The sequence below is a fragment of the Cyprinodon tularosa genome, unplaced genomic scaffold (genome assembly GCF_016077235.1).
Source record: "Cyprinodon tularosa strain WSP-4 unplaced genomic scaffold, ASM1607723v1 ctg242, whole genome shotgun sequence".
Taxonomy (NCBI): Eukaryota; Metazoa; Chordata; class Actinopteri; order Cyprinodontiformes; family Cyprinodontidae; genus Cyprinodon; species Cyprinodon tularosa.
Genome location: NW_024038901.1, coordinates 369,866 through 390,627, shown reverse-complemented (window position 1 = coordinate 390,627; position 20,762 = coordinate 369,866). Strand labels below are relative to the sequence as shown.

Here is a 20,762-nt window from a genome sequence, read left to right as displayed (position 1 = left end):
TTTCCTACTATTTCTTTTTTTTATTCATCTAGCTATCTCTCCTCCTACCAACCTCCAGTTTACTGAGGTTGGCTCAACATCGTTTACTATGAGCTGGACTTCGCCTGGTCAGGAAAATCTGATAACTGGTCTTCCTGGCCTCACCGGGTACCGTGTGGTGGTAAACCCAAAGAAGAAGAGTGGACCCACTAAAGAGATCAGTGTGGCCCCGGACAGCACGCAGGTCCACATCCCTGGACTCATGGTGAGCAGAAATGAAATCCACTGGAAACCATTAAGAAAACAATCATCAGAGAGTGTTTTAATAGACACCAGATAGAAATGCACAAAAATGTCACTTCAAAATACTTTCAAACATGAATGGGTCTAAAGTGAAGTAAAACTGCAGCTTCATATTGGATCTCAGACTCTAAAGTTTTCTATTTTACTATTTTTTAGACTGCAACAACCTATGAAGTCAATGTGTATGCCTTGAAGAACTCTCTCACCAGCAGACCAATCCAAGGAGAGGTCACCACTCTGGAAAGTGAGTTTCTTACATTGATGTTAAAAAACAACACAAAAAAAGAACCAATTAGTTTTTGGCATAACACCCACTAAATATCTTTTTCTGTCACTCATTCTCACAAAGACATCAGCCCACCTCGGCGTGTACGTATATCTGAAATTAAAGATTCCTCCATCACCCTCACTTGGAGAGCAAAGGCTGAGACAATCTCTGGGTTCCTGATCGAAGCCGCGCCCATCACCGCCTCTTCAGGCTACATCCCCATTCAGAGGACCATCGGCCCTGAATCCCGCAAGTACATTCTGGAAGGTAAACAACTTTCTCTAATCAAATAAAATAAAGTCTATTAGTACAGTCACCATGGTTTATGTATTTGTTTGACTCACCCAGATAGACTAACCTGTTAATGACCACCTGTAGGTCTGGAGCCTGGCACTACTTACAAGGTTAACCTCTACACGCTGAAGGGCAACGGACGAAGCTCGCCTTTTGAACTCACTGCTTCCACAGGTAGTTCACACCTTTTTCAGCAGAAATGGTTCCTTATTGTATGTACATACATGTACTGAAGTAAGCTAATATTTGAAAATGGTTTTAAGGGATTAAGATAAGATACTGGTAGACTATTAAATTTCACAGTTGAGAAATTAACTTGTCACATTGGCTCAATAGTCAAAAAGAAAGGGAGGAAAAGGTGCATGAGGTATATACATACATATATATATATATATATATATATATATATATATATATATATATATATATATATATATATATATATATATATATATATATATATATATATATATATATATAAACAGCTGAAGTCTCTTTTTTAACAGGATTATTGCACAGGTTATTGCACAGGGTATTCAATAGGTATTCATATAAATAGGTATTTATACATATATGTATTGCACAGACTATTTAATATTAGCAGGTTACTGTACAAGGTATTAAATAGGTATTTATATAAATAGGTATTTATATAAATAGGTATTTATATATATGGTTATTGCACAGAGTATTACATATAAACAGGTTATTGTACAGGGTATTAAATAGTGATTGCACATTAGTTATTGCATTAGTCCTTCTAAAAACTTGCAATAAATCAATAAGATGTTTTTACTGTATTTTGGTGGAACAGTTAAGAAACAGTGATTTTCATCTCTATCTCCAGTGAGTTCCACCATTACAGTGTTTAGTGGGTGTGTTATAGCACAGCTTTAGATCCACTGTAAACATCTTATGCAAGATTATTTAAGCACAGTTATGGAAATAACTTACCTCACATAATATATATATGGACAAACATGCTAAAAGCAAATTTCTGAATGTTGTGGTTTATAGATCTTTGTTCACAGTAAATATTAAGAATTACGCCAAGCCTTCCAGTTTTTTAATGTTAATTGGTGTCACTCCATTTGGCAGCCTATTTTCTACAGTTTTTAAAGGGTTTATTCTGTGTAATATTTGAACAATTGCACTAAAAGTTTTCCAATCATTTTATCTTAATTTGGCTTGTTATGTCTGCTCTCTTTGATTATGATTCTAAGGCTATGAATTGTGTTGTTTTTAAATGATTTATCCTTAAGTAAAACATAACCCATGTTTTCAAATTTTTTACATTTACTTTTTGCTTAAACTGATATTTTTTAAAGTTGTGTCACTAATGTAAAAGGAAACTGCTCTTCCAGTTGTAGGTAGATGGCACTCACGAGTTGTCAAATAGGAATAGAGGCTTGTATTTTCTGTTTATAGCCAAAAAAAAAAAAACACAAACGTTTTCTGAGAAACATCTTGCTTGTTTGTTTTATAGCTCAACCAACAGTTATCCCACCCACCAACATTCGCTTTACCTCACTGAATCCTACCAGCATCTCCTTCATGTGGGAGCCATCACTCAGTCCCAGGATCACCGGCTACTATGTCACTTATGAGGAGGCTGGGGGTTTGCCTCAAGAGCTCATTCCTAGACCTCATGCAGGCCAGAGCTCCGCCACCATCAATGGTGAGATGGAAAAAAATAAATGCAAATACAAACTCTATATTCACTTTACTAAATGCGGTAAATGTAAAAAACAAAATAACATTTGATGATGTGTTTTGATTTGATTGTAGGTCTTAAACCAGGAACGGAGTATGTTATTAACATTGTAGCACTGCAGAACATTTTGAGAAGCAAACCGCTTGTGGGCAAAGCCAGAACGCGTAAGTCAACACATCTCAGTGCTTAAAGGTTGAGATTTTTTTATTGTCCTCTTTATTATAGACAAAGTAAGCTTTCATATTTTTATTTTATTATAACAGTTATTAGTGAATCAAGTCTAAAGAGATTTTGAACAAAACACTCAAATGGAGTCAACATTTGTCAGCCTTCTATGCTGTGTTGTAATGTCTATGGAAACCTTACCCATGAACAAAATGACTGTTATTAAAATAACATTTATGTTCATCAAAGAAAGTAGCTTCATCAGGACTCTGCTGCCCTCTGGTGGATTGTTGAGTAACTGATATAAAAATTAATTACTAATGTTTTAACTTTAATATATAAGCCAAACAATAGATATTTAGACAAACAAGAAACTCTCTCCTGATTTTTTATTTTTTTTTTTGGTTTTACATTTTTATCATATTTTTACTTCAAATATATATTTAAAAATTTAGACTAGGTTAAACGTTACTGGAGCAGTTTAGGGTTAGGGCCATTTTATATATATATATATATTTATTTATTTTAAATAATGCTCTGATTAGGTTTCTTTATTTAAACATATGTGTTTTGTTCAAAATCAGAACCAGCCAGTCATCACATTTTGGTACCTGAACTGCCACAACTTGCTGTTCCTCATCGGCCCACCATTGACATTCTTGATGTTCCAGAGCGCTTCAATGACAAAATGTGAGGAATTCAATGTATCATGCAAAAACAATTCATTGTTATTTGGTTAAAACACTTTTTTGTTCCAATTTAGACTAATTTTCATCTATCTTGTTTTTTTCCATGATCAGTTTTGACTCAAACACCGTCCACTTGGCGGGCACAAGTGGACAGACCCAACCGGACCAGCATGGTCAGCACATTTATACAGAGTACCAGAACTTGGGCCCAAATGTTGGACTTCCTAGTCCCTATGGTGGACCCAAGGAAGGCCAGAGACCAACTCTCAGAGAGCCCCTGATTTATATTCCTGTAGCTGGTCCTGATGGAAACCGAGTACCCCTGGTGTGTAATGTTTTAATACTGTCCTAACCTGAACCTTTGATATGTATTGATTTAAATCTGACCAATAACATACAGTATCTAAATAACTACAGTTTTAAAACATGGTTTTATTTGTTTTGTTGTTGTTTTCTCTTTAATCTTAAATGGAGCATAAGCAACATTAAAGTGAGAAAACTGGTTGTATCATTTTAAAGCAAAGCCGGCATTATAGCAAAATTGACAGTTTATACTGTCTTTAGCATTTTTGCATAGATGATGAGCTCTGTTAGCATGCCTAGCCCTACTCAAACAGCAATCACTGTGTGTACTACTTTAAAAACATAGCTCTTTATCCGTAACTCTGAGGGTTTTAGAAGGCTGACACAATTTCTAAATCTCATTATAACACATTAAAATCTCCAAAAGCATAAAACATTCCTGCCATCCTTTACCCCCCTTAGACTAAAAATGTTCTCTCTTACAGACATGTATTGATCTGTTATGTAAAAACTTTTTTGGGGGTAAAAACTTTTAGAATACCTAATTTCATGAATTTAAGGTAGAAGTCATCTTCCTCAGAAGCATGGTATTTCACCTTATATTTGGTAATTCACTAATAGTAAATATATATTAAATTTTGGGGTTTCCAATTAGAGGTTCATCAGTAATGGGCTACTAAGCTAAAATTGTCTGATTTTAGTCATCAGGTAGTTGCTCTCCAATATCTAAAAGTGTTATTGCAAAAAAATATACTGTCAAAAAAATGTAAAATAAACAATAAATGTTGCTTTCTTTTCAGCTATTTAGAAATCTATTCTCTTTTCCTTCTTAAAAACTTCTGTTAAACCATTTTCTTCTTTTCCAAATTTGGAACCTGTAGGTGTACGAAACCCCTTTGCCTGGTCTAGCTTTTGGTTTCCCTGACAACGAAACAGAGCTTCCCCAAGAAGCAAAGACCATGACGACCATTTCATGGCAGCCTGTCCCTGAAACCACAGAATATGAAGTGTCCTGTAACCCCTTAACAGATCTGGAAGAAGGAGGCCTTCAGGTATTCCTGCAGATTTTTTCTTTCTAGTGATATAAACGTGCGCAAAGGAGGGCTAGCATCTAAACTTTCTTGTTCTCTACACAGATGCGTCTTCCAGGCACCTCCAACAGCGCCACGCTGATCGGACTGACGTCTGGTGCGTCCTACAATGTTGTTGTCGAAGCCGTAACTGATGGAGACAAACAGAAAGTTCTGGAAGAAGTCGTCACTGTTGGAAATGCAGGTAGAGCACAACTTTTTATAACGTGTTGCATCCGGAAATTTGAGAACCCTGCATAAGTTCACATTTACGTTTTCCTCCTGTAGTTCCAGATGACCTTCCTGTTACCCCCAGAGGAGACGTGTGCTACGACACGTTTACACACACTTACCATGAAGTGGGCTCTGAGTGGGAGCGCATGTCTGAGACTGGCTTCAAGCTGTGGTGCCGATGCATGGGGCTCGGCAGCGGTCACTTTAGGTGTGATTCATCCAGTGAGTGGCTTACTAACCCATCTTTGCAATGCTTTGCAAAAATTTGGTAGTTTAACATAGAATTATGAAAAAGAATAATAATTCTATGGCTTTTACAAAAAAGGAATTTATAAAAACACATAACAATAAACTGAAATATACTTATTATAAATTCCTTAGCTGTAAATGAATTGCCATAGAAGCAGACTGGGGAATGTTCTATGTGCTGCAGGAATGAGTGCGCCCATTCTAGTCCATCTGCTCCCTCTAAGCATAAAAACTCAGTTACTTGTATTGTCCATAACAGTCTATAGCTAACATGACAATACCAGGAACTGGGATCGTCAACTAGGTTTAGTTTTAGAATCACTGGATTATATCTGCTCCATATAGGAATGAAATTTGTTTTGTTTTTTAACATAATTATTCCAGATTAATTTATTTCTCACACGCCTTTTCCATATGTTTTATATGCATTTAATACAGATATAGAGAGAAACTGTTTAGCCAAATTCTCGCATATATAATCAAACGTCTTTTACTTCCCCACTTTATCCACTTCTGCACCTCTACCCTATCCTCCTTTTTTTCTCTCTCTCGCTTTATTTGCTGCTGCTCCCTTTTACAGAGTGGTGTCATGACAACGGCAATAATTACCGCATTGGAGAAAAGTGGGATCGCCGTGCTGAGAACGGTCATATGATGAGCTGCACCTGCCTGGGCAACGGCAAAGGAGAATTCAAATGCGAACCACGTAAGTACAAAGAATATGAACTCTTTCTGCGTTATATTTTGTTAAGAAGCTTGAATTGTTGTCGCAATTGTTGGCTTTATCCCGCCAGAAATGAATTCTTAATTAATCCTTTTTCTTGTGCTTTATTTCTAAGATGAGTCAACTTGTTATGATGACGGAAAAATGTACCAGATTGGAAGCCAGTGGCAGAAGGACTACATGGGCGCTATCTGTACATGTACATGCTATGGAGGACAACAGGTAAGAAGCCCCTACTGCCTCGTCTGTGTAGCTTCATCAAAGATGCCAATGCAAAAGAATTGCACTTTGTTATTATTCAGGTAGTTTATTTCAGCTTAATATTCGCATATTTCAAACAGTTTTTAAGACTGAAAACTATTATTTTGATATCTGTGTAACTGGTAAGGATATGTGCTGCTGATTGTTTTATACTTTAGGTCAATATTGCTTTCTCTTCCTCAATTTTACATGATATTTATGTTGATTAAGAATCTTGCACAGGTCAAATATAGAATCAATGTTATAGAAAAAGTATCAATAATGGATAGCAAATGGAGAGAGAAGCAATGCATGCGCCTTAATGTGATCTCAAAGCATGGCTCCTTCATGCACTAATGAATTGATGAATGCATGCACATATCGTTAAAATCTCCAAAAATATAGCGGCTGGCTAACGCATCAGTCTAACTCTATTCTGTAGCAGTTCACCTTTTGGTGTTACCTCTCCCACAGTGATGAACTCTAATAAACACAGACAAAAGGATGCAGTTTGTTTCATTTTGGAAAGAGTTTGGCTCAAAGCCCTGCTTTAAAAAAAAAGAGTCACTATAGCAACATATGACTGCATTTTCCAGGTCTCTGTTTCTTGCATCATTGCATCATGGCTGCCTCACTGTAGTGTCTGATTAACACTTGGTAAATATGTGAGGGTATTTTGCAATGTGCAATTGAAGTAAAAACAAAAGAATAAAAGAAAATGTTAATAGTTATGATCTTGTGTTTATTAATTTGCCTTCAGCTGGAAGAATTTATCTTTTATTCTTTAGTTTATTATGAATGATGCCCAATTTATAGTTTTTTGGCCAAGCTTTAGTCTTCATTATCCTAAAGATTTCTGTCAGTTATTACTTCTGTTAGGAACAAGAGGGGAACTGCTTCTTTATAAGATGTTTTAATGATTTAGTGACAAAGTTTGAAATCTCCAGAGTGGAACCAGGTAACCTCCTATGAACAGGTTCAACCTTCAGCCATCTGCTGAAGTCTCACTAAATAAATTCTGATGTTTTTCATTAGAAAATAAATCTTTGTCTTTGGCAGATTATTTTAAATTCATTTAAATTGTCATAAAGCGTTGTACTTTAACAAACAGTATTTTTAAAAATCTTGTCGATGCTGAAAATGACAACAGTGTCAAGACAACAAAATGTTGTTAACAAGCTCTTAGTAATTATGCTTTGTGCATTTTCTGATTGAAAGACACGACTTTTTAATCCTACATTTGAATTTAGGTAATTCAGTCCGTATTGTTCAAAACTTCAACAGGAAACTAAACTTTCATACTATTCATTAGCTGGATTTTTCTTTGGCTTAGATTTAAAGAATACACAAGAGGTAGATACATTAACACCCTTTAAAATGTTTATGTTTATTTAATTTTAGTGTGAAATTTGTGTTTGATGTTTAGGTAGTTTTTACTTGAGTATTTAATGTGTGTTCTTTGACTCCTGGTAAAGGGTTGGCGATGCGAGAACTGCAGAAGGCCTGGAGGACAAACCAACGTGGAAGCTGAGGTTTTGCAGCCTGGTGGCTTAGATGCCTTCCAACGCTACAGAGAAAATGCTCTACGTAAACTGGTGAGAATAAGATAGAGTTTTTGAATTTAAGAATTTCAATAATTTGATAAAATTAATAGGAAACTAATTTTTTGTTTTGGGGTATTTTTCAAAAGACTAAAGACTAATAAAATATTTTGCTTTGTATAAACTGTGTGTATACAGAATGACAATAAAATATTGTAAAAATTTGGCAGCAGAAAATTTAGCTTTGCTGCTTTACATTTTTTTTTGGTCTCTTATTCCTGAAAAGATTAAAACTTACCATCTAATTATTTTTATTTTCTTTCAGAACATCCAGTGTCCGGTTGAATGTTTAGATCCAGAGCTGCTAGCAGATGCTCAGAGCAACTTAGAGTAGAAGAGGAGTGAAAGGAAGGAGGAATATTGAAATTATTTCATCACTTCAAGAAGGACGTTTCCTCCTGGAGCTTCAAAACCGGACATTTCCATCACATTTGTGCCTTAAATATGTCACCGCACCTACATTTAGTGCCTTAATGAACTCTGTGCCTTATCAAACATATAGAGAGAGTTTTGATTCTCTTATTTTTGGCAAAAAAAGAGAAAACTTTCTTTTTTTTCAGTGGACAATTTTCAAACTATTTTTTTTTCTTATAGCACAAATCCTCCTGCAGCGTCACCTTAAACATGCATTCACCAATCATACTGTTCTGCACACAGCTACACAAGGGGGTTGGGGGGATTTTTTAAACACATTTTTATGTATTTTTTCCTCCTTTAATAAAAAATAATAGTTGGAAATCAGTTAAAACTGGGAACAAAATATTTTAATATTTGAGCAATTGCTTTTATTTGTTTTGTGTCACCAAAGGCAATTTGTATTCAGAAGAATGCACCATTTTTTTAATTTCTTAAATATTTCCAAAGCAAAGGAATATTTATTCAATGAAAGCCATAAAGTATTTTTTTGTTTCTTTCAGGTTTCTCATTTTTCTGTTCTGTGGTCAGTGTGCTGTTTTAGCAGTGAGCAGCTTTAAGATTAGTTTGCCTTCTCTGTTTTTAAATAAAAAGAAAAAGTGAACACTACAAAGCTTCCTTTTAAAGAAATAAGCACTGTTGCATTTGATGTGGTATTTACCAGCCGTTTCTACTGTGTACATTTTTATTTTAATTCGGCAGATGTAGGCATCATCTGTAGATTCTAGTTTGTATTTTCTAACGTAGGAAAACAAAGTCTTTTCGAACGATTCTAAAACTCAAAGCTTCCTGACCAAAAAGTTTAAAAGTTGATCAATTTGCAATATTTTCAGATGGAATTAGGTTAGGTAACATTTTTGTATTTTTTAAGTTTTGACTTCTATTTATCCCTCTTCACTTAGGTATTTTGCTCAGTGCTGTTTTTGGGGTGTAAACTTTATTTTTATGAACTGTATTTTTTTTTTTTTTTTTTTTTTTTTGAAAATGTTGTTGCCAGACTGAACTACTGTGGATGGAATCTTTTTAATAAATTCAAAAGGAAATAAGGCTCTTGTCATATTTAGCAAGTTATTAGTCTCTGCAAAGTACAGATAAATACAATGTACATCATGTGAGTATTACAGTATATAGTAACAGTCTTGATCAGTCTTAAACTATATCTTAAGTTGTCACATTTGTTAAACAATTGTCCATTATTATCATTTCACATAAAGAATCAAGGATTTTTATTTATGAAAAAAATGGATTAATCATTAAAAATAAACATACAATCAATGGTTTTGTATATAAAACTGATTATGATTATTTGAATAAATTGGCTGAAAAAAAACACTTTCTACTCTGCAGTTTTAAAGAAAAGGTACAACATGTTTGGAGTTAAAAATTAAGCATTCAAAATAAGAAAATATAGTATCTTAAAGGTTTAAACTCTTAATATTTGGACAACGATAATCCACTTTGTTATTGCAAACATAAATGACAAAGCAGCTTGTCTTCTGCTCATGATCCATCCCTTAGAACGCAGTTGGCAGCACCCAGGGAGCAATCTGGGGCTGAAGGGTCTCCTAAGGGAGAGTGGTACTCTATGGTGTTTAAACCTAGTACTTGCAGCCAAAGATGGTGTGCTTTGATTAACCACTAGGCAACCACTCCCCCCTGTATACAATAACATTTAAATGGTGTCTGACTAGATCATATTAAGGAGTTTATTGCCTGCTTTGAAGTTCTGATGGGAAAAAATAGTAAGAAAAAAAAAGAAGGGGGAAAACCATCAATAGCTGTTAAACACAAGAATGCCACCTTGGCAGAAGGGGCAGAAAAGAGGGTTCCTACCCTGTGGGTCTCACAAGAACCATCCTGGCCTTTGGTTCATGTTGCTCTTATCTTGTTTTGTTATAATTATAGTAGGGCAATAGTTTTGAATTTTCAGGTGGTTTCCAACTTTTGATCAATCCAAAATGGGATTGCAAAGCAAAAAAGATGATATCAAAGAAAGTAACAGATTAAAACTGTACATGTCAATTGTTAAGCAAGATTTTTAAATTTTTTTGCAGGCTCTTAACACAAGGATTAGACAAAGTGACAGGGCATAGAATGTAAGTAATTTTTTTTTTAAACAAAATATTCTCAATATTATATTTGTAAAATCAACTTAAACAACACTAAAATGATTTGTATTTGGAGAAAATAGTTTAGAGGGACTTTAGAACAAGGACTTTTCCATTTTGTAGAGAAATCCATCAATGCATCAAGCAAACAAGGTCTTTGACCTACTGACATTTGTTCTCATCAGCAGTTTTTCTGTTAATTGCTGAGCCCAGCCACTCCTCTGAGGTAAATATTTCAGCCACGCAGGAAATTGTTCCCTGATATATATACATTTATTTATTTATTTATTTATTTATTTATTTATTTATTTATTTATATAGTATAAAGGAGCAAATATATCATATATAATATATGATAGGAAGTTAGATTCCTCTTCAATCTTTACCTGACCAACATGGAGGTCTAACTGTGGATCTAAGCGGGGATTGGTTACCATGGTTACCAGGGGAGGAAATTTCAGAATAAGACGAACACCTTGACGTGCTTTGCAAACTAAATGTTGCTTCCAACACAGTTTACTATTTATTTTCACTTGAATTTAGGGGGTTATCACATATCCAGCTTGCTAACATAAGAAACCTGAGATGTACAAATTGAAATATGTTTCCTGGTACATTTTAAACTAAATGCATACTATTCAAACCGTCAATACTACTTGCCATTTATTTTGAAAGAATGACACGGAAGTTGTTTGATCGGTGTTTCCTGAAGAGGAGGGTGGCTTGCTGGTTGAAGTTTGTTGAAAGTGACCCTTATCCGCATCCAAATGGCGAATGTTTCTGTCGACGGTTTAATTCTGAAGCTTCATGATGTGAACGCGGTAAAGTTTGGAGAATACAAGCTGAAGAGCGGGTTGCTGACACCGATTTATATCGACCTGAGGGTTCTGGTTTCCCACCCTGCTTTGATGAATCAGGTAAACACGTGTCTTCCTCTTCTGAAGCACAGTGCATGCTTGTTTTGAAGCGCTTAATATATGATATAAACAGCAATAAAGTCCAATAGCTTTGGTTCCCTGTGATACAAGCCTTTAAAACTGTAATTAGTCTTTATTTGCAGTGGTTATTGTACACGTGGACTCGAAAGTCCACTTAAGATTGATTTTTCAATAAATGTCTGGTTTCACCTTTGTCTTAAATATTTTCCAGAGTTTCTTATGGATTTCCTGTGGAGTCCACTGAGGGGTTTGGTCCTGTCACTTTTAATACTGGGCTTGGGATTTCCCCACTGGTGGAGGTTGTAGTTGTGCTGATATGGGCTTAGGCTGCAGGAAGACCTGGGGACATTTTTTTTTTTTTTTTTACATCACTTTCTGTTCTGTAGTATTTGTTTTTTTTTTTCAGCTTCTGACTTCGTATAGTTTATGCTTCGTGGAGTTGGCCTGTTTATTTTTTTAGTGTTTGTTCCCATTTCACTCCTCAACATGGCAATGGGTGCTATGCTTGGCTGATTTATTTTCTTATATAGATCCATCTATGTAGCTAGCTTTCTGTTAACCTTTGTAACATAGAAAGTATTTATTGCTCAGTACGTCTATGTTCATTTTGTGTGTCTACTTCTGTCTCCTTAAAACCTCAGTAGGCCCCTGTATAAAATGAAGGACACCTCTGTTACCACCATAGTGTGCAGAGAACAATATTGGACAATTCACACCAAATCACCCAGAGCCAGTTGCTTAAAAAAATCTTTCGAATAGAGAGCTCACCCCGTCACAACTAAATATTCTGTCCAAGGGTCTCAATTTTCCTGTAACTCCTAAGCAACTTCCAGAAATGACAACATGGCAGAAGCTGAAGAATTTAGGTTGAAGGTAGCAGCAACACTTGTTAGTGTGAAATTGCACACATCACCAAACAGGAAAGCATGGCGGTTACCTCTCCTGGCAAAGACCATCATAACATCACCATTTGGCCAGCAGACAAAGGTAGATGCACAGTGTTGCTCAACACAACTGACTACCATGAGAAAATAATGCATCTACTGATGGTCAGAAACAATTACGAGCCCCTGAAAAGGGACTCAAAAAACATCTACAAAATGAAAATAGCGGAATATCTCAAGAGAGAAAGCCATCAGTTGTGCTCTCTCTATTATACGATGTATCTGGGGGAGGCCATACCATGCATATATGGTCTTTTGATAACACACAAGGACGAGGTCCCCCTCAGGCCCATTGTCAGTAGAATTGATTCAGTTACACACTGTTGCAAAACATCTTGCAACAATTTTGGCTCCATTGGTTGGTAACACCCAACCTATCAACCACATACAGTGAAACACTTGTGCGCCATGGGCTTCCCTATTTCACCCATTGTTTCTGATATCTATATGGAGGAGGTGGAGAGCAGAGATCTCAACAAACACAACCAACTCATTGGTTCAGATACGTGGATGACATCTGGATCAAAATCCAAACCCAATAACTTGAAGAATTCACCAAACAGTTCACTAGAAAAGATTCCAAGAACAACATGTTGCTCTTACTGGACTGTCCTCTGCACATTGAGACAATGGAAGTCTTAATGCTGAGGTTTACCGGATACCTACATGTACAGAGCGACCATTTTGACTCATCACTTTCTGGAACAGAAACTTTCTGCTATCCAAACGCTTGAGTTACAGGGCGGGTCATATTCACTCAATTGCAGAGGAGAAATTGAAATAACCCAAACATGTTGGGAAGTCTCCTGAAGCACATGGTTATTCAAACTGGGCGTTGGTTAAGTTGGCCAAAGCTATCAGGAAGAACAAGACTAAATGTAACAGAGGAGAAAATGGAGACACAAAAACGTTGTAATTCAGGAGTCAGGAGTTTCCTTGAAACACAACATACCAGTGAATTTCCAACCTAAGAACTGACAAAAAAGCTGAGTTTTTCAGTTGAGTTTTTCCTCTCTACATTCACCACATGCATGCTCGGTGTGAGGGATTGATGCAGAGTCACCAACACAATGGAAGCCAATCACCACTGTTGCCACATGCTCATCCTGCAAAATCATTTTGATGCAATCTGTTCCCTCAGATAGAAACTGTTTACCAATCAGACTGTCTGACCTGATTGAATCGTCTCAGTAAAATGCCTTGAGATGATGTGTTGTGAACCTGTTAAATTAAATAGAATGAACTGAAATTGAATTGAATTTCCTGAGCTGCTTCTTCATGGTAAATTGTCCCTATTTGCATTTCTTACTCAGAAACAGAAAGCAATGTAATTTGTCCTCTTTCAGGTTCTGATCTGATATGTTTGTTTTAATATGGTGTGCATTTGAAATGGTTGCTAGTGATTGTTTAACTATAAATGCAATTATTATGCAAATATTTGTATAAAAAAAAATCTGTAGGAGTGCAGATTAGATTTGCTCACCAGAATACATCTTCTCTTTAAGGCACTAAAATTGAAGAGTTGTTAATGGGTACCGTATATTGCTTAAATGAAAATATGTGCATTGAATTAAATTACATAGTTTATGCAGCATATTGAACAGCATATTGTGTGATTTACATCAATGCTACAAAAGAGGAAGCTTCAGTGATGTGGAGGTGCCATGCATTCAAACGGAAAGTTATGACCACCGACCTAATGGTTTCTTTTCAAGCAGAGCAGACCCATTGCGGCCTGATCTCCGTAGACTCCTGAAGGTGTGCTGCAAACTCTCAGATCCCAGTCCAATAGAGTTCCTTTGGTGTAACAATGGATCATCAACTATACATAGTGCTGTGAAGTCTGTATGGACCAAAAGGTCTTTCTGATACCTTGTTGAATCTATGCCATAATGATTTAAAGCAGCTGTTAAAGCAAAATGGTGTGTTGGCCAGCACAGGAGATGTGAACTAATTACCTTCTCTGGTGAGTGTATACTTTGTCATTTAATCCAAATACCTTCACTTTGTTATGGCAACTGTTTCACAGGGATAACTCGCCCTAATAGGAGGTAGGAAGAAGTGTGGCTGTCTAAACACTGAAGTGACCTCCAGCACTAAGGTTCAAAGGCTATGACAGCTACTATTTAGGCCCCAAACCTAAGTTCAGATCAAAGATGGGCCAGGGTTATAAGTAGAAGAAAAAAAAACGACTTGATCTTCTTTTTCTTTAATTTAGATGTTCAGTTTGTTCTGCTTCTGCAGTGCAAATGTCCTGAAGGCAGGGAAGGGGACAAACATGGTCCCCCTAATTAGACACTGAGGGAATTTATTTTCTGAGAGCTACATTTAAATCTCTTTCACTAGGAAACAGATCTCAGTTGCGTTAAAGAACTATTCCTCTACATAATGGAAATGTGTGACCAGGCTACCAAAGTAGCTGTAGCTAATGCTGAATGTGTGTGACATATTACCTCCTTCTCAGGTTATAGTTCTCAAAACGTGCAATAAACGGCACTTATTCAACATAGTTTGCGTTTTGCCTGCGGAGGGAGGTAGCAGCTACATTTTCTTTAAAGCTAAAAACTGAAGTCAGACATATGTTTGCAGATCAAGGAATTGGAAGATGAAGCTTCAGTGAAAAGCAACCAAACCCTTTTTTTCTGCTTTTTCTCACAGGTTTCCAGCCTCATCTACCAGCGAGTGCAAGAGGAGAAACTTCAGTTTAACTCTGTGTGTGGGGTTCCTTACACGGCCCTCCCTCTGGCCACAATTATCTGCTCCAGAAATGAACTCCCCATGCTCATCAGGAGGAAAGAGGCCAAGGATTATGGTGAGTCTGTCTGACTTTTATCAAGCTTTCAAAAAGCAGTGCGTCTGGGTTGTTTCTAATCAACTAGGCAGAGTTACTTTTTATTAGTTTTGCTAGATATCAAGACAGAGAAGTGGACCAAATTTTCTAATGACCTTCCATCCATCCATTTTCGTCACGCTTATCCCAAGCAGGGTAGCGAGAGGCGCTGGTGCCTATCTCCAGCTGTCTACAGGCGAGAGGCGGGGTACGCCCTGGACAAGTCGCTATTCCATCGAAGGGCAACACGGAGACATATGGGACAAAGAACCATTCACACTAGGGCAGGCACGGTATATGTATTCGTACCGAACCATCACGGTACATGGAGTCACGGTTCGGCACGCGCATTGCCACGCAGAATACACACGGTACAGAAGTTTAATATGGATCTGGACGCGGAACTGTTATTTTGCAAGAGTTTCCTTGAGGACCCATTTAACCACTACCACCTGGAAGCTCTGATTGGTCCGTAGACATATAGACATGCCTGGATTGGTCTAGATGGTAAACGCCACCTTGAAATACAAACTGCACTCTGTGGGAAGGTGCCGCTGTTGCTGCGAAAGAGTGCTAACGATGGCGAGTGGCGAAGAATTAGAAGACCTACCATTATCATTCAAGTCAGTGGTGTGGGATAACTTCGGGTTCCCTCTGAGTTATAATAGCGATGGAGAGCGAGTGGTTGACAAAACAAATACGGGACGATTCAAATGTGTTGAGGATAGCCTTTTGGTCTTGTTTTTTTCTGCACAGTACCAAAAACGTACCGAACCCTAGGGTCCATACCGTTTTTTTGTATCGTTCCACCCCTAATTCACACACACACTCACACCTAAGGAGAATTTAGAGAAGCCAGTTAAGCTAGTACTCATGTTTTTGGACTGTGGGGGGAAGCTGGAGTACCCGGAGAGAACCCACGCATGCTCAGGGAGAACATGCTAACTCCATGCAGAAAGACCCCAGGCCGGGAATTGAACCTTTTCTTATGAGCTTGGTTTATCTATTCCTGTAGGAACCAAGAAGATGGTGGAGGGGTCATTTCAAGAGGGCGATACGTGTTTAATCATTGAGGATACAGTGACCAGTGGCAGCAGCATCCTGGAGACAGCAGAGGTGCTAAACAGGGAAGGGCTGAAGGTGAATGGCCGTTGATGTTTAGAATATTTAAGATATTGAGATAAGGAGTTCTTTGATATTTATGGACTATTTTCCATTCTACGTGTCCAAGGTGACGGATGCCATTGTGCTGATGGATAGAGAGCAAGGAGGGGTGGAGATGTTGGCATCTCGGGGTATTCGGCTCCTGCCAGTCATCTCCATGTTTAAGCTGCTGGATGTGCTGCTTGCTGCCGAACGCATCGACGCCCAAACAGCCCAGAATGTAGGCAAGTTCATCCTGGAGAACAACACCTTCAGGTACAGCAAATGGTTTTGTTTTTTTACGATTTCATATAGTCTATCAGATCTGAAACATTACCTTCTACTTTTCATAATTCTAACATTAGGCCTTAAAAGTCTTAAACATGTCTAGATTTTTTAGATACTGGGCCCTAATTTATGTTTATTTCTTAATTTGTAGTTCTGGCTTCATGAAGTTCTGGTTCATGAAATCTGCAAAATCGGCAATGAATGGTAGCAATAATCCATATTTAAGGGAATTTAATGCAGACATTTAAAGGTGAAGCACCAGGGCCGCATCAGATGAGCATTAATAACTACGGTACCTTCCACTTTACAGTTAAAGACTTCTTTTAGTTGTTGGTCTGTCACATAAAGCCACAATAAATAAACTGAAACTTACGCTTTTTAAATGATGGAATATGAAAACAAAAAATGCATTTGCAAAGGACAGTGTTTACTTTTTGTTAACTGTCTGTTTCAGTCCCAAGAAAACAAACGGCAGTCATGTTCCAGCTCCCAAGAAGCTGTGTGTACAACCAAAGCCAGGTTTAACTTACGCAGAGAGATCTGAGCTACCAAGTATGTTATATACTTTTATTAAATGAATTGGCTTTGACATGTGGTACTAAAACCAGTTTGCCTGCAGAAATCAACCCGCTGGCCTCCAAGCTGCTTAAGATCATGGAGGAGAAGCAATCGAATCTTTGCCTTTCTGCTGACGTGACAAGCAGCATGGAGCTTCTCCAGCTGGCTGAGTGTCTTGGTCCAAAGATCTGCATGTTGAAGACTCACTGCGACATCCTGAAGGTAGAAGAAAAGCTCTTTGTTACTTAGCAAAGTGTACAAAAACATTTAAACTCACAGTTTTTTTGTGTGTCATCAGGATTTCACAGAGGAGTTCAGTCAGAAGCTCCAAGCCGTGGCTGAGAAACACAACTTCCTCATATTTGAAGATCGCAAGTTTGCAGATATTGGAAATACAGTGAAGCATCAGTATGAGGGTGAAGTAAATGTTAAAATTTAAAAAAGTTCCCTGTTGAATTGGATGTTTGTGGTTAAATTGACGTTGCGTCTTGTTCTCCAGGCGGTGTGTTCAGGATCTCGTCTTGGTCTCATATTGTGAACGCCCACGCTGTGCCGGGGCCCGGGGTCGTGAAGGGCCTCAGCGCTGTGGGGAAGCCTCTGGGGCGAGGCTGTTTGCTTATTGCACAGATGAGCTCCCAAGGATCTCTGGCTACTGGTGAATACACAAAGGCTGTGGTAAGAACGCTTCTACTGGGGAATTTATCTTGCAATACGACCCTGAGGGTTTTACTGCAGCTTTGTGTTTGTTTTTTTCTGCAGGTAAAAATGGCAGAGGAGCACTCAGACTTTGTGATCGGGTTCATCTGCAGCTCAAAGCTGGTTGAAAAACCGGAATTTATCCACATGACCCCTGGTGTGCAGATACAGGCTGGAGGTAAACATCATGCCTGTTACCTGCTTTTCTAAGGATTTAAGATTTGCGGTTCAACAGGTTGCATGTTGCAAGTCATCCTTCTTTGTTGTGAAATTGAAATGTGTTTTTTTCCTTTTGTTTTACAGACGATAAAGAATCTTAAATAAATCTTTATCTGTTTTTGTGTGAAATGGATGAACTTTTTTATTTTAATCTATTACAAATGCCAAGAAATTGGATATTTCCTAAATACATAAGATAAGTTCTAAACTTAGTAGTAAATGAAAACTATAAAAAGTAGTATTTAAACATATTCTTCGAAATCATCCTAATTATATTAGAAATTTGCTTATTTCTCGCTATATAAATTTAAAAGCAAACAGATTCTCAGTGGTGCAATGCACTTTTCGTTGTACCTTTCTAAACAATCTAAGACAAATTTTGAAATCTTAGTTTCAACTCTGAATAAGTTTAATTAATTAGCTGTAAATAATGAGGCTTTCATTTTAATTTGTGCTACCATAAGATGAGAGCTGTAATGACACAATCCAACACAAGGTGGTGCGGTTGTTCTACATTTAATCCACCTCCCTTCCTCATTTACAGCTTTTCTGATCCACCTGTCTTTTCTTTTCTTCCAGGAGATTTGTTGGGCCAGCAGTACACAACCCCTGAGGAGGTGATCTACAACAAAGGCTCTGACATCATCATTGTAGGACGAGGCATTTTGGAGGCATCTGATAGGCTTGAAGCTGCCGAGTCGTACCGAAAGTCAGGCTGGGACGCTTACATGCGGAGATCGGGTCAGATTGCTCAGTAAAACGTTCAGGAGTAGAAGTGCTGAACGACCGCCAAGAGCCTCTGTGGGAGGAAAGCAAACATTCAGGGACTTTCTGGCCACTAGAAATGAGTAACACATGGTACCTGTAAAGATGTTATCAGTTCACATCCAGCTGTCTCATTTAAACACTTAGTTGTGTTTTGAATTTAATTTCTTCTATCAAAAGCAGGCCTTAAATAATTAAGGGGAAAGTGCTTTGTTCTTCCTGATGGACCACAGTTACAGTCATTACATATTAAAGGGAGATCACAGATCAGGCTTTTCCTTTCAATAACTACTTCCTGTTTTATTTGAGAGAACTATACTCCACATTGCCTCATAAAGGCCATCTGGATGGCCTGAGTTAAGTCATCTTTGCTCACTGTATGCATCAAAGCAGACATCCCTCATAGTGCATCACTATACGTTCTGCAGGTTAATATGTTTATAGACATAAATTGATTGGAGCATTCGGTTACCAGAAAAACTAGTATTTAATCCGCCAAATTCAGAGAAAAAGATTCAGTTTCTGGCTGATGAAATGTGGCGTCACTACATGTCATCTGTTTGGTGAAGACCTCCTTTTGTCATTTTTCAATACTACCCTGTATTTTGTAGATTTATCCTGAAATACTGCAAAGGGTTACTGAGTTTTACAAATATATCGATATGGTGATTTGAATTTGGGCAATAATAAAAGAGCATACTGATAGTTATCAGTTCTATGGTGCTCTAAAATGTATCATAAATAGATCTACTTTTCTTTACTCCAACTTGAAAAGTATTAACATTTGTTCTTGTATGTGATTACAGAGATATTCCTTTGTTTTCTTCATTAGCATCAAAAAGCTTTAAGAACTCATAAAACATGTGACCAACTTTATCAGTGTTTGCCTGCTTGACATTGGGGTTTTTTATTTTTTATTTGACGTCTTTTATGACAGTTTTGCAACATGAAACTGCTGGTAATGCTGAATGACGAGCAAAAGGGAACAAAACTTGATTTATTACTGTACTGAGGATCAATGTTTGCCGTCCTTTCTTTGTAACAAAAAAATTAGGCAGTACACATGACTTGTGGCCTGATCTAAGTGTTTAGCAGAGACGGTAAAAACTGTTTACTTGATAAAATGTTGTATTCATGCTAATGGTGTTAGATCTGTTGTATTTCCTGGAATCATGTTCCTACTCATACAGAAATGTATGCAATATGCTTCTAAGTTTTTTCTAAGCCTGGAGTATTTTCTGGCTTTCAGTGCTGTAATTCCTGAATCTGATTTCCTAAAAGATAAAAATTTTGATTTTGAAAAATAAGCAACCAGAGTGACTTCTTGTTTTCATTCTAAATTAAAACAATGGTATGAACTCCACTATGATGGTTGTGATATGACATGCGTAAGCATTTTTTTTATGTTTATGTCTGATTACCGGTACTAAAGTAAAAATACAAAAAAAAAGAGTTGGCCAACGTTTTGTTCTGGGGGAGCATTCAAGGAGATGATCAGTGGGAAACGCAAACTAGTTTTTGCTTGGCATTTGTAAAACTTCAGAGTTGGTTTATCTTTTTGTCTAAACACTGAGCTTTACCTGAAAAAGGTGAGATCATGCCTTTAAGATGTTTACCTGGGTCATAACCAGGTTTGACATCTGCAGAAAACTATTTTGTCAAATATAAAGCACAAAGTTTGGACACACCTCTTTCAAAGAGTTTTCTTTATTTTCATGACTATGAAAATTGTAGATTCACACTGAAGGAATAAAAACTAAGAAATATGTCATATATTCTAGGTTCATCATAGCCACCTTTTGCTTTGATTGCTGCTTCGCACACTTTCGGCATTCTCTTGATGAGCTTCTAGAGGTAGTCGCCTGAAATGGTTTTCACTTCACAGGTGTCTCCTGTCAGGTTTAATAAGTGGGATGTCTTGTCTATAAATGGGCTTGGGAGCATCAGTTGTGTTGTGTAGAAGTCAGGTGGATACACAGCTGATAGTCCTACTGAATACACTGTTGGCTTTAATTTTGTTTTGGTT

At 37.3% G+C, this 20,762-nt stretch overlaps 2 protein-coding genes across 2 annotated transcripts in view; both read left to right on the top strand.

Annotated features, from left to right (window-relative positions):
* fn1a (fibronectin 1a) overlaps window positions 1–8,856 on the top strand; it is a 35,626-nt gene extending 26,770 nt beyond the window's left edge. The window contains exons 35-49 of the mRNA XM_038287639.1: window positions 33–244; window positions 439–526; window positions 632–817; window positions 929–1,018; window positions 2,331–2,522; window positions 2,633–2,722; window positions 3,308–3,413; window positions 3,524–3,737; window positions 4,597–4,767; window positions 4,852–4,990; window positions 5,074–5,241; window positions 5,849–5,974; window positions 6,108–6,214; window positions 7,708–7,827; window positions 8,099–8,856. Of these exons, the coding sequence (XP_038143567.1) occupies window positions 33–244; window positions 439–526; window positions 632–817; window positions 929–1,018; window positions 2,331–2,522; window positions 2,633–2,722; window positions 3,308–3,413; window positions 3,524–3,737; window positions 4,597–4,767; window positions 4,852–4,990; window positions 5,074–5,241; window positions 5,849–5,974; window positions 6,108–6,214; window positions 7,708–7,827; window positions 8,099–8,167 (2,078 nt within the window). The 3' untranslated portion in view covers window positions 8,168–8,856. The remainder of the gene's footprint in view (window positions 1–32; window positions 245–438; window positions 527–631; window positions 818–928; window positions 1,019–2,330; window positions 2,523–2,632; window positions 2,723–3,307; window positions 3,414–3,523; window positions 3,738–4,596; window positions 4,768–4,851; window positions 4,991–5,073; window positions 5,242–5,848; window positions 5,975–6,107; window positions 6,215–7,707; window positions 7,828–8,098) is intronic.
* A 2,184-nt stretch (window positions 8,857–11,040) lies between these two features.
* umps (uridine monophosphate synthetase) lies at window positions 11,041–20,043 on the top strand. Its single transcript, XM_038287648.1, has 10 exons — window positions 11,041–11,272; window positions 14,896–15,049; window positions 16,083–16,207; window positions 16,299–16,486; window positions 16,953–17,050; window positions 17,118–17,278; window positions 17,355–17,472; window positions 17,556–17,731; window positions 17,816–17,930; window positions 18,551–20,043. The coding sequence occupies exons 1-10, from the start codon at window positions 11,123–11,125 to the stop codon at window positions 18,727–18,729; spliced, it is 1,464 nt and encodes a 487-aa protein (XP_038143576.1). The 5' UTR covers window positions 11,041–11,122; the 3' UTR covers window positions 18,730–20,043.
* The last annotated feature ends 719 nt before the right edge of the window (window positions 20,044–20,762 follow it).